Here is a 13,175-nt window from a genome sequence, read left to right as displayed (position 1 = left end):
ATTGCTGGTGAGGATGTAAGGAAAAATATGTTTAAACATCACTAAAGAAAAGGCATATTGTTCCATCTGTTCATGTTAAAAATATACATGATCTCACAGCCCCATTCCAGGAATCTGTTTCATAGAAATAAAAAGGCCAGCACAAAAAGTTGTTTATTGAGAACTTCCTCATTGTGATAAAAACTTGAATCAAGGGATGCCTGGGTGGCTCAGTTGGTTGGGCAGCTGCCTTCGGCTCAGGTCATGATCCCAGCGTCCTGGAATCGAGTCCCACATCGGGCTCCTTGCTCGGCAGTTAGCCTGCTTCTCCCTCTGCCTGCCATTCTGTCTGCCTGTGCTTGTTCTCTCGCCCTCTCTCTCTGATAAATAAATAAAATCTTAAAAAAAAAAAAACTTGAATCAAACTGAATACCTAATCAAAAATCGAAAATTTTAAGAATGCATAGTACATTTATGCCCCAGGGGATATCGTGCTATTAAAAATAATTGGAGGGATTTCTACAAAGAATTAAGTGAGAAAAGGAAGATGTTGAGAATTGTGTATAATGTTAGCATTGCTATGAGGCAGACAAAACCCGTGTGTGCTTGTATGCATATATTTATATATTTGTACATAAAATGTGAGTGTGGAGAAAAGTCCAGAAACATTCATGTAAGGGCATTAACACGGTTTACCTTGGGGGCAGGAGGGAAAGAAGAAGTTTACAAGGGAAGGGGGTTGGGCATTAAGAATGTACTCAAGCATAAACCACAGGAGTCTGTTTATATAAAAATAAATATGTATGTATATGTATATGTAAAGAAATTAGAAAAAAAAAGAATTATAGGTTATAAAAAGGTGGGGAAGCTAACTGCAGATTAACATGTGTAGTATGATTCAATTTTGGAAATAAACCTCCTATATAACTGTACATATGCTCAAGTATGGAGGTGTAAAAGAATAATATAAGATTTTTAAAAAAGATTTTATTTATTTATTTGACAGAGATAGAGATCACAAATAGGCAGAGAGAGAGGGGGAAGCAGGCTCCCTGCTGAGCAGAGAGCCTGATGCGGGGCTTGATCTCAGGACCCTGAGATCATGACCTGAGCCAAAGGCAGAGGCTTAACCCACTGAGCCACCCAGGAGCCCCAAATAATAATAAGATTGTTAAGGGAAGTAGGAAAAGAGGTGAGTGGGAGATAACTTGCCCTTTTCATCCTTATTTTGTTTTTTCATTTGCTTCACAAGCATGTATCACTTTTTAAATTGAAAATCACCACTAAGGATAATTTTAAACTGAAAAATCAAATACACACACATACACACATACTCCTTCCAATGGCTTTATCAACAGATTGCATCAATATAAGCAAGGTCCTGCAACTTGCTTATCAACTATTAAAAAAAATCATTCCTGATGAACCACCATTGATTCTTATGTGTTGGTGTAATTTAATAGTAATGTAATAGTAACAATTTCTGTGAGGGCCTCTTGTATGTCAGGCACAATCCCAGCTGGACAAAAGACACAAAGGTTCCAACTTCCGTGGAGTCTGCGTTCTTGGGAAGTTCTGCTGGTTCCAAAATTTGAGGCTTATGGAAAGAACTACAAGCTTGGGAAAGGCCCGTAAACATTATTATGGATAACAATGAAGCGGATATTCGAATATTTGCCAATAAATACTTATTGATATAAAAATACAACTTGGGGTTCAGCACGGAAGGATAACCTGACTCCTGACCAAAGACTGGCGTGGAAAGAGCTCGACGTGGCTGTCATTCGGGACGTGCTCCCGTGCCTGTCACCTGTCCCCGTGTCCCCCTCTGCATATCGGAGTTACTCAAGCAAGGTCACGGCACTGTGGACTACGGAGGAAAATGTACGCGAAGGCCGCTCGTGAGGTGCCCACGGCTGGCCACCGGCACTTAGCGGACTCCAAGGTCGTGAACCGTGAGTTTTCGGGACACGGTAAATCGATCACGCCAGCAACTCACGCTCGTTTAAGGTTCAGGAGGGGAGCCCGCCCGTGCCCCTTCTCGCTTCATGCCTCCACGCACGGGACAGTTCTTTAGGGAAGAAGTTTATTTCGGCAGGTGTGGAGAGGGCAGAGCAGCACAGGGAGGTCTGCGGGGGCGAAGGGGCCCGCATCCCGCGGCTCCGGGACGGGGCAGGTGGAGACCCCACAGGGGCTGCTTGCTCACTCACGGCTGCGTTATGCTGTCCCGGTAACGGCGGCGCTGGCAGGGCAGGGCCCGGGGCCGGCTGGTGTAGGTGTAGGTGTAGGTGCCCATGGCCGGGGAGGAGCGGTCCGGGAGCCTGGAGGCCACGCCTGCGGCCCGGTCGCTTCGCTTCCCGTGGAGACTGGCTTTCAGGCAGGTGGGCGCTAAGTGGTCGTGGGAGCCGGAGACGTGAGCGTGGTGCCAAGGGCAGGGATTCCGCGACGCAAGGAGAGGCGGCAGGAAGGACGGCGGGCGGGACGGGAGGTTGCCGGGACAGGAGGTGGGAGCTACGCTCGGCTGGTTCCAGGGAACACTGAGCCAGCCCGAGGAGCCCGCTTTGGTTGCCCAGCAACCCGGAGTTCCGCCCGGGGGCGGGGCCTCCAGGCACTTCCGGCCGGGGGTTTTCGCGGGAAGGCCGGCCCCCCGGGGCACGTCCGGTCCTTGGCCCCGCCCCTCGGCGCGTCCCCGGCGTGGACGCCTGCGGTTCAGGAGCGGCCTCCCGAGCGAGTCGGGCTTGGGGACTTCGGGGAACTGCGCGAGCAGCGAGGCGGTCCTCGTTCCCACTTTGAAGTCTGGCTCTGCCGGGCTGGTGTCGGCGCCATTCTTCCAGGGCCACGTGCTCCCGTTCCTTAAGGGGCGCCTTCGGCTGTTTCTGTTCCCGCCGCGCCGCTCCCCGGGGCTGGTCAGCTGCGACCGCGCACTCGGGGCGCCCCGGCTCCCCGCTCTGTTACGTGCTAGGGCGCGGCCAGGGCTGCTCGGCGGCTCCCAGCGCCGCCGCCCCTCCACCTTGGGCTGGGGGCTGCCGCCGCGCTCCGCGGCAGTGTCCGCTCTTTCCCGCGCTCCCTGTGCTCTTACCCGCCCGTCGCTAGCTCTCGGCGGATCCTCGGGCGCACGAGCGACGGGGGCGCGCCCCAGACATCTAATGTTGGCAGAGGGCTGGGTGCTTTGTGGAGTCTGTTAGGCCTCCTGTATCTTAATCTGTCGGGCCCCAGACTCTGAAGAAAGAGGCGTCATGGGGTGGGTTTGTGCTTGGAAATGCAGATGCTTTGGTTTCAGTATTAGCAATGTTAATCCTACAGTTTGTGTAAGTGAAGTGTATGTGCCCCTGAATGGTCAGTTATTAGCACTTGCATTCACTCCTCAGCTCAGCTAAGTGCTGTCTGGTTTTGAACCCAGGTTCTGCGGGGTACCAAGTCCACAGCCTCTGGCAAGTTAACGCTTTTGTGCTTCATTTCCCTGGTCTGTAAAATGGGGGCGATAGAATTTATCTGTTAGGATTTGTCATGAGGATTAAAAGCATTAATAAGTATACTTCAAACTGTGTCTGGTAAATGATGAGCCATTACATTAAGATCTAGATTCCTCCTGCACTTTGAAGATTAAGATCTAAAGCCAGTGTGTAGGTATGGTATAAGTAATTCTAAATAAAGGTGTATGGTGAGTGCTAGAGGTAAACACTGCCTGAAACTTTTAGGTTTGGTCTCTTAATTTTGAGGTAATTTATGGAAGGGCTATAGGAGAAAGTGAAATTTTAATTGTTTGATGGGTGGTAGTGTTTTCACCGGTGAGAGACTTGGGGATGTACATTTAGAATGGCTTGATCAAAAGCTCAGAAACACAAGGTCCTTGGAGAACTCCTAAGTGAGTAAAATATGTATGTTAGATAATTATAAGAACTAAGGATAAAACACACCCTAGGAGGTATCAGAGGTGGAGTGGGACCTAGAGATTTTAGATTGGTCAGGAAAGGCTTTACTGAGAAGGTGGAATTTGAGTGGAGCTGTGAAGGAGATGGAGCACTGAAACTCTAACATTCCAAGAAGCCATCAGTGCAAAGTTCTAAGGCAGGTACAAACCCGGTGTGTTCTAAGTAAGACTAAGGAGGCTAGAGGGGGTGGAGCAGGGGCAAGCAATTAGGAGATGAAGTCAGAGGGAATGAATTCAGATCCTTGTGCCTTGTTGGTCAGCGTGAAGATGAACTTTTACTCTGAGGTTAAAAACCCCAAAGGCTTTTGAATAGAAGCTTAACGTTTATTTATTTATTTATTTATTTGAGAGAGGAAGAAAGAGAGCATGCAGGAGCAGGGGGAAGGGGGGCTGGAGGGAGAGGGAGAAGCAGACCGCCCCTGAGCCTGGAGCCTGAAGACCTGGGGTTCCATCCCAGGACCCCGAGATCATGATGTGAGCCAAAGGCAGGCACATAACCCATGAATCACTTAGGTGCCCTGACATAATTTAATTTTTTAAAAAAGCATATCTGTTCTAGTTGCTGGGTTGAGAATAGACTGAAGCAGCGCAAAGCAGAAGCAGGAGACCAAATCGAACCAGTAAGCCTGGCTGAGAAAGTGGTTTGGATCAGGGGCCAGGCAATGGAGCGGTCAGAGAGATCCTGAATCTATTTTGAAGGTAGATACAGATGGATTAGAAATGGAACACTAGAGAAGGAAAGGAGTTAAAGATCACACTAAAGTTTTTCATAAGATGTTAAACGTCACGTAGAAGAAATTGCGGAGAGGCTATGGCTGATGTCTCTTTCTGGAGGATTTAATTTTATTCTGGCTGGCAATTAGAGTAGGGGTAGGTGACTTTTTTCTTTTTTTTAAGATTTTGTTTATTTATTTGACAGGCAGAGATCACAAGTAGGCAGAGAAGTAGGCAGAGAGAGAGAGAGGAGGAAGCAGGCTCCTTGCCAAGCAGAGAGCCCAATGCAGGGCTCCATCCCAGGACCCTGGGATCATGACCTGAGCCCAACACAGAGGCTTTAACCCACTGATCCACCCAGGCGCCCTGGGGTAGGAGACCTTTAATCAAGGATTCAGGCATTGGGAGGGCTGATTGCTTTCTGGTTTGCTCTGATCCCAGAGCATAAGCCTTTAGGAATCTCAGCCGAAAGCCTGGGATGTTCAATAGGTACCCATCTCTAGGAACCTTGCACTCCAATTTTTGTATTTCCAAGTCTACGAGGTTATTAAAAGGCCTGCTTGCCTTTTTAGCTACTTTGCACTGTCTTGGTTTCTTGATTTTTAGTGTCTTTACAGCTTAGAATTCAGTAAACACCTTAAGGATAAAAACCAAATTGTCAGGCTTATTTCTCTGTGAATCTACTTTGTCTGGGGTCTTGTCCCTTCAAGTTCTGTCTGTAGTTCTCAACTGTAATTTTTATCTGCCCAGATCTGAAAGACTCCTGACACTCTTCACCACTGCTTTCTACTTGCCCGTAAATGCTCTGCTCTGAAACTCAGCAAATGCCCCAGGAGAAAAACAGGATCTCCCTAGGATCCCAGTTCCTCATTTCTTCACTGGCTGGCTTATTCTCGTGCCTTCAAAATGTCTCTGTGGTTTTTATTTTTGTTTTTAGTTTTAGTTTCGGCCTTTACAGTTGTTCCTGTAAGAGAGTTGTCTGATTCAAGCTACTGCTCGGACTTAGAAGCTACACCAAGAACGGCATTTCCGTTTACCGATAGAGGGAACAGTCGAGAGGAGCCGGTTTTAGAGGGAGCATTTTTTGGAGGGAGTTCAGTTTGGGGTGCATTAGCACGAAAGACGTGTTAGTCATCCAAGTGGAGGTGTTGAGTGGACAGTTGATATGGGAGACTGGGGTGTCAGGGGATCGGTGCAGAGTAGAGATCCAGATTTTTGCGTTAATGGCATAAAGATGCTATTTAAAGCCATGACATTTGGTGAGAATACTAGGGAGTGGAGAGAGAAGACAGATGGGCCCTTGAGCATTGTTAGAGGCTGGAAAGATGAAAAATAACCAACAAAGGATCCTGGCAAAGAATGGCCAGAGAGATGGAAGAAATTGCAGAGAGTCCGGTCACTGGGAATCAAGTGATGAAAGTGTTTTGAGGAGAAGGGAGTAAGGATGCCTAATACCATACGTGGATCAAGGAAGCAGTAAATGTTGGATTAGCAATGGTAGAAATCTTTGGCTGTGGAGCAGAGGGTCCCGATAGTGGAGTTAGGGAAGACAAAGTTCAGTTAGAGATTTAGAAGAGATTGGGAGGAGGGAGATTTGTGCCTGGGAGTTTGCTGCAGAGAAAAAGAAAGAAACAGGTTGGTGCCAGAGGGAAACAGCCAAGAGAAGGTTTCATATTTTTTAATGCGAGAGTTGACTGTACGTTGGTATGGTCTAGGAGTGAGTAGCGAGGGCAGAATGGATGTTGTAGGGGAGAGAGCCAACGATGGAGTGATGTAGGCAGGAGGGCATCATGGACAATCGGAGGGGCTCACCTGCCCTGGAAGTGTGCACAGTTCATCATAGTAATACAAAAGGTAGATGTGACTGCCAATGCAGGTAGGTAGATAATAATTTTCTTTTTTCCTTTCTTTCTTTGACAGAGATCACAAGTAGGCAGAGAGGCAGGTGGAGAGAGAGAGGAGGAAGCGGGCTCTCTGCCGAGCAGAGAGCTTAATGTGGGGCTCGACCCCAGGACCCTGGGATCATGACCTGAGCTGAAGGCAGAGGCTTTAACCCACTGAGCCACTCAGGCACCCCTAGATAATCATTTTCAAGATCCTTACCAATTAGCAGGTGTTTCTGATACAGCAGGCACTATCTTCAGCACTTAACATACATGATTTCACTTAGTTCTTACCATGACCCCATGAGGTAGGTTCTTAGATCATTTCTACTTAACTTATAAGGAGACAGAAGCTTAAAGAAGTTAAAGTCACTTACCGAAGTCATACAGCAAATGAGTGATAAAACTGAGATGCAAACCCTGATCTGCCTGGGTCCAGAGCCTGTGCACTGAAGTATCAGCTTAATGTTCGTTATCTTCCCATCCCCAAACCTCTCTTGCTATGCTTCTCTCTCTTTCCCTCTTTTTCTCTCACTCTCAGTACCCCGAGTAATCACCAAGTCCGGCCTGTCTGACCTCCTAAATGTTTTTTGGTTCTGAGACTTCTTCTTTGCATCCGTACCTACTATTCTTACCAGCTTTTGACCTGCTCTAGACAGCCTGAGTTGGCTCCTCTGTGCCACCACAGGATGGTCAAACTGAAATGCTCTGATCATGCTGGGTCCCTCTTCAAACATTTCTGTGACCCCTTCGCCCTGTGAATCCCTGTAATTTAAGCCTCATGGCTTAATGTCTGGCTTTAGTAGTTTATTGAATGAATGAATGAATGAATGAATAGCACAGGTTTACATGTGCTGTAAGCTCTTCACTACCTGGTGCTGCCTCTTTTTCCAGTCTCAGATCTTGCTTGTTTCTCCTTGTACTTTCTTCCCCCAGAGTAGCTGAACCTGCACAGTAGTGCCACTGGGCAGACCATTTTGTTTTCCGCCTCTGTGATTTATGCTTTTCCGTTATCCCTTCTTTTTCTTTCTCTAAAGATTTATTTATTTATTTTAGATTGAGGGAGAGGGAGAGTGAGCACAGAAGAACAGGGGGGAGTGGCAAAGGGAGAGAGAACCTAAGGCAGACTCCATGCTGAGCAATGAGCCCGATGTGGGGCTCGATCTTATAACCTAGGTCTCGACGGAGCCAAAACCAGGAGCCAGGTGCCTTAACAGACTGTGCCACCCAGGCACCCCCTCCCCTTTATCCCTTCTGGCTGATTTTATGCTCATCCTTTAAGCCATGGCTCCTATTGTTTTCTCCAGGATCACATTTCTAACACCTTTAACTGGGGCTCGTGTACTCCTTGGTCATATTTCCACCTTTTATTTACCGCGTGGCATTTATAATAACTTGCTAACATGTTTGCCTCCACAACTAGGCCACAAGTTTCTTGAGTGTAGGAATTGGCCTTACCTCATGGCTTAATGTCTGGCTTTAGTAGTTTATTGAATGAATGAATGAATGAATAGCACAGGTTTATCCAAGAAAAGAAGGGGGGGCTTCTTTTCCTTTTAGAGTATGAAAATGAGTGAATGGCTATAGTTTCTGAAATATTTCCTTTTTTCTTTTAAAGGTTTTATTATTTTTTAAATAATCTTTACACCCAGTGTAGGGCTCAAACTCACAACCCTGAGATCAAGAGTCACACACTCTTCTGACAGCCAGCCAGACGCCCCTGCACTATCTCTAAGCACAGGTAAGAGAAAGCAAGAGAGGACTTACCACACTTCTTATCAACAAGCATCAAGCACCTTCCTTGCTCCAGGTCCTTCAGTAAGAACTAGAAATAGATGTGGCTTTCATTCTAGCAGAGGGAGACAGGTAAGAGGCAAATGAATTGAAAACGAGGGAAAACGATTTCGTGGAATGGTAAAAGCTATGACGAAAACACAACAGGGTATTAGGATAGGGAGTGCCTTAGCCGCTGCTTTAGACTTGACTGTAGAAAAAGGCTGAGAAGGCAATAATTTAATGTGAGACCTGGATGCCACAGGGAGGGGCCGACTACGTTGAGTTGTGAGGGAGAGCAGCAGGGCAGAAGGGAGTAGCTGGTGCACCGTCCCAAAGGCAGGAGCAAAGTTGTCAGGTTTAAGTAATGGAAGGCCAGTGTGTCTAAGGACATGGAGAGCAAGGGGGAAGAGTGGTTAGAAGTGAGTTTTTAGAAGTACTTAGGCGTCTAGTCAGGGATGGCCTTGTACAGTGGGGAAGATTGGATTATGGGGAGCCACTCAAGGGTTTTAAGGTGGGAAGAGAGTCCGTTTCTAAGTTCTCTTTTACAAAGATCACCGATTGCCTTCTGAGGAATGGACTGTAAGAGGTGAAGAGTAGAACTAGTCAGGAAGGTGCTGCAGCTAAGAGAGGGGGATGTGGCTTGAGTTAGGGTGATCGCAGGGAAAATGGAGAGAAGGGGCACCTTGGGGTCATTTTGGAGGATGAGTCCAGATAACTTGATCATGTAGAGTGGGAGGAGTAGAGGAAGAAAGATGACCTCTAAGTTTTTGACTCGAGCAAAATAACTATGATAATCATGTCATTCACTGAGATGTTGACGGAGTGGAAGAAGCAGGAAATTGAGAGTCCCTTGGGGGCATGTTCATTTTGAGAGGCTATTGGACATCAAATGGGTGTGTTGAGTTGGTAGGTTGGAGATCTGAGTCTAGAGTTCAGTGGAAAGGTTGGGGCCAGGGTTTTAAGTTTGATACTTGTGAGCACTGAGACGGCTTTGAACGACTTTAGAGGAAGGAGGGAAACAGCGTAACGTTGCTAAAAGCCAGGGTTTCAAGAGCAGCGGGCTCAGCCTGGTCAAATAGTTCAAGGGCTTAAGCAAGATCAGAACGGAGAGTAACCATTGGGTCTGCCCACGTGGACAGCATCTGTGCATTTGACAATAACAGCAGTTTTGGGAAGAGGGTCCTGAAGCTCAAGTACAGCACTTTGGAGAGAGATCTAGTTATGAGGAGGACCTATAGCCTTAGATGATTCTTTTCAGAAATTTTGCTTTTGTTGTAATGACTTAATAAGGCCTTTGGGCAAGTCTGTCAAGTGAACATGGGTGGTAGTAGCACACGAATTCATACGTTTTGCCACAAGGTGTCACTAATTCATTATTAGCTTTTAGTAAGTAAAATCAAGGCCTCCCAAGGAGACCTCATGCTAAGAAGATGCTGTTTGACAGAATCACGTCAACCAAATAGACCAAGTGGAAAGTAGATCTTTACATTGTGGGTAGTTTTCCTTTCTAGAGCGAGTCTCTGAGGCATATTCGACCACGTGCTGAGGCATTGAGCCGTGCATGGAGCAGCAGGCTAGGAATGAGCACCCCGGGGGTGTGGGATGGGGCTTGGGGGTGCAGAGCCTTGGGTGTCTACACTCCCCCCACCAGAAGACTTCAGTTCAAATCCAGTTTTGCTCCTGCATGCTTTGTGACTGTGGACAAAGTTTCCATGATTCTTTCTCTTAGCGATAAAGACTTTTTTTTTTTTTGGTTGTCCTTTTAAAATAATACTATCTCTAGGGTTGATGCTGCTTTACCCATCTCACCCAATGATTTTTACGTATCGAAAGATACGTGTGTAGCAGAGACACTGTATGTAGCAGTGTTTAGGCAATTGTGAAGGACTGTGTAAATATCAGATTAAAAATCATAAAAATTGTTTATGCCCAACTTTATAACAAAATAAGTATTACCTAGTGCAGTTGTGTTAGTGAAAGTTGGGTTGCAGATGGTAGACACTCAGTTGGGCCTTGCCTGCCAAGAATGGAGTGTTTCCAAGTTGATAAGGGTAGTTCATGTGACTTCAGGAATGGTGGCACCATGGGGTGGGAGCAGTGGAGGGGCTTTGAGTTGTAACCCCCTGCTCTGCTCTTTGCTTCCATCTGGTGTCTGTCTTCTCTTTGGCTCCAACTTGCTTCCTCTACTGGATGGGGGACATTTTAATACTATGAAATGGTTGTAGGATAGGCACATGACAACTTCCTATGGGTTGAGAAGGTTAGAAGGCCAAGCTGGAGAAGTAGATGCCATAGAATTACCTTGATTCCAGTGAAGAGAATATAAATTTCGATTTTATGAAAGCCAAAGTCAGCTAATACTAACCTTCAAATTAAACAGCTAAAACCCAAATGTTCTGAAACAGTCTAATATCCTAGGGTCTGCACATCTTTAATTTTTAAAATTCGACCCTATTACATCATTATCTTTTTATTTAATTAACATTATAAAGGGTTAAGATAATGGAGATAACACCTAATTTAAAGAGAGATTTAAAAAAGAAAATTTACCTAAAATAAAAAGACAGTTATAGGGGCGCCTGGGTGGCTCAATGCATTAAAGCTTCTGCCTTTGGCTCAGGTCATGATCCCAGGGATTGAGCCCCGCATTGGGCTCTCTGCTCAGCAGGGAGCCTGCTTCCTCCTCTCTCTCTGCCTGCCTGTCTGCCTACTTGTGATCTCTGTCTGTCAGGTAAATAAATAAAATCTTTAGAAAAAAATTTATAATTTTTCAAAAGAAATCTTCACTTACAGAATTTCACAATGTGATTCTTCTAAAAGGTCATGAGCTCTGAAATATATGTTAATATAAGAACCTGTTTTTACAAACTCTTCAGGAACATAGACACCAATATTATGAGGTATACCTGCTAGATGTGATATATATATTTAACTTCTTCTCAATCTAAACAAATACACTAACTGCTATTAACAAAAAAAATAACTAGAACCATTACTAAATATTTTTTCTACATATGCATTAATGAATCACAACTCACTTTAGTTATCTGTGAGATCTTATCAGAAAATAAATTCTCATAACCTGAATTCCCTCAGCAGGAAGCAGAAGCCAGTTTTCATACATGCTCTTGTATTGAATGAATGGAGTCTCTCAGCTCTGAGATTCTGTTGAAATCCAGGCGATGGAGACAGTGGTAGGTGAGTCCGCTGCCTGCCAAAAGGGAGATATCTCAAAAGTGGAGACCATTCTCTTTCCTGGGAGCCTGGTGTCACCCTCCTGGCTATATGGCTTACATGATGTCTGAGAATACTAATAACATTGGTGGAATTGTGCTTTATTGTATATGTGCCTCAGCTATGTCTGTGCATATTCTGATGTATCTAGGTCTCTTCGATTAAAATCTGTAATATAATATGTGGACATCACGAAGGCTTGAAACTGTGTTCCAGAATGCTTCTTGAAATGATCTAGTAATGTCCGTGTCCCTGAGGTTTGTTTAAAAAGGCAGGATCAAGGACTCCTGGCTTAAAATGGCATTGAATGAAGGGGGAAGGTCTTCTGACTTTGAACTAAATATCCAGGACAGCAGGGATAGGGTGGGTCCCATTTCTGTCTAGCAGTGGATGTGGGCAAGGGATGGGGAGGGGAGTTGGGCACAGCAGGCTGGGCTGTAGCTTGAGAAGGAGGTTTCAGACACACCCAGGTAGGCAGAGCGAGGCCAGGAGCAATGATGATGCTGTGTCTGCTGGCAGACACCAAGTGTGGATTTATTCCTTTTTTTTGGAAGGTGGGGGTGAGGAGGAAGCAGAAGAAGAAGAGAAGAAACATGAAGTGAAGGGGGAAGTGTTCTGGGGAAAAGAGTACCACGTGTGAAGCCCTCAAGGTATGAGAATGCCCAGAATTTCGGGGAGTTGAGAGCCCAAAATGTCTGAATCAGCGCAAGGCAGAGTCTCCAGAAATACGGGATTCATGGAAAATTAAAGATGCAGTAGCAGAGATCAGTTCTACATACTAGAGGATGTTGTCAAATGTCAAATCAGTCATTTAAAGAACACACTGAGGATCTCAGAATCTCGAGGAAAAGATTACAAATATCGACCCGGCATGGGAGGTGATATTTAGAGAGGGGATAACAATTAAACCTATGATTCCTATTCTTATGGGAAGATAGAAGCAACAACTAAAGGCTTAATTTAACATGTGTTTCCTAAATGCACAGATCAAGAGGATTCGCTGCATTCCAAGAAAAAGAATGGCAACATTTTTATATTATAAGGACAAGGGAAAGAGATATTATGAGCATTTAGGCAAAAAGAAACAAGTTAGCTGTGCAAGAAATAAAAATCCCACTGGCCTTAGGCTTTTCTGCAATATCCAAGTCCCTTCATTAAACAATGCTCAAAGACTTGTACTACCCAAGAGAGTGGTCAAACTAAGTAATGAACAACTTAGTAATGGGGAACTATGAGCTACGGGATTTATAGGACCAGCCTTACTCACTTCGGACCAAAATGCAGATAATTGATTGGCGGGCGTGCGGTCTGGTTGCATCCGGAGGGTGGAGTGGGGAAGCTGGGTCTGCAGAGCCTCCCTGGGCACTTCCTCCTCTCCTCCCATTTCCCAGGAAATGTCTTTCTTGACCCTCCTGCTTTACCCCATGTTTCAGAAGAAATATCATGTGATGACCACTTATACTGACTTGGTTCTCGTATGTGTTAATATTGGCTTAACTGTTTACCCGGTTGAGATACTAACACTCCCTCTTCCTCAAGATGAGGGCCGAATCATGTGGCCTGTGGATCGTTTTTGTTTCTAAGAGGCTCACATGTTTTCTGCATCTGTTAAGACTCCCCGATGTTTACCTGACTTGTATTTTAATTGGGTCAGATTC

General features: G+C 45.6%; 1 protein-coding gene across 1 annotated transcript in view; it reads right to left on the bottom strand.

The window, feature by feature from the left end:
* The window catches only part of RSPH3 (radial spoke head 3), a gene marked incomplete at its 5' end in the record, with an annotated part of 30,027 nt that extends 17,126 nt beyond the window's left edge, over positions 1-12,901 (bottom strand). The window contains 2 exons of the mRNA XM_082731365.1: positions 2,190-3,157; positions 12,785-12,901. Coding sequence (XP_082587491.1) covers positions 2,190-3,157; positions 12,785-12,901 — 1,085 coding nt within the window. The remainder of the gene's footprint in view (positions 1-2,189; positions 3,158-12,784) is intronic.
* Between the last annotated feature and the right edge of the window lie 274 nt (positions 12,902-13,175).

Source organism: Mustela nivalis (assembly GCF_964662115.1).
Source record: "Mustela nivalis genome assembly, chromosome: 5".
In the NCBI taxonomy this organism is placed as follows: Eukaryota; Metazoa; Chordata; class Mammalia; order Carnivora; family Mustelidae; genus Mustela; species Mustela nivalis.
Note: the sequence above shows the minus strand (reverse complement) of the source record. Positions and strands in the feature narration are given on the sequence as shown.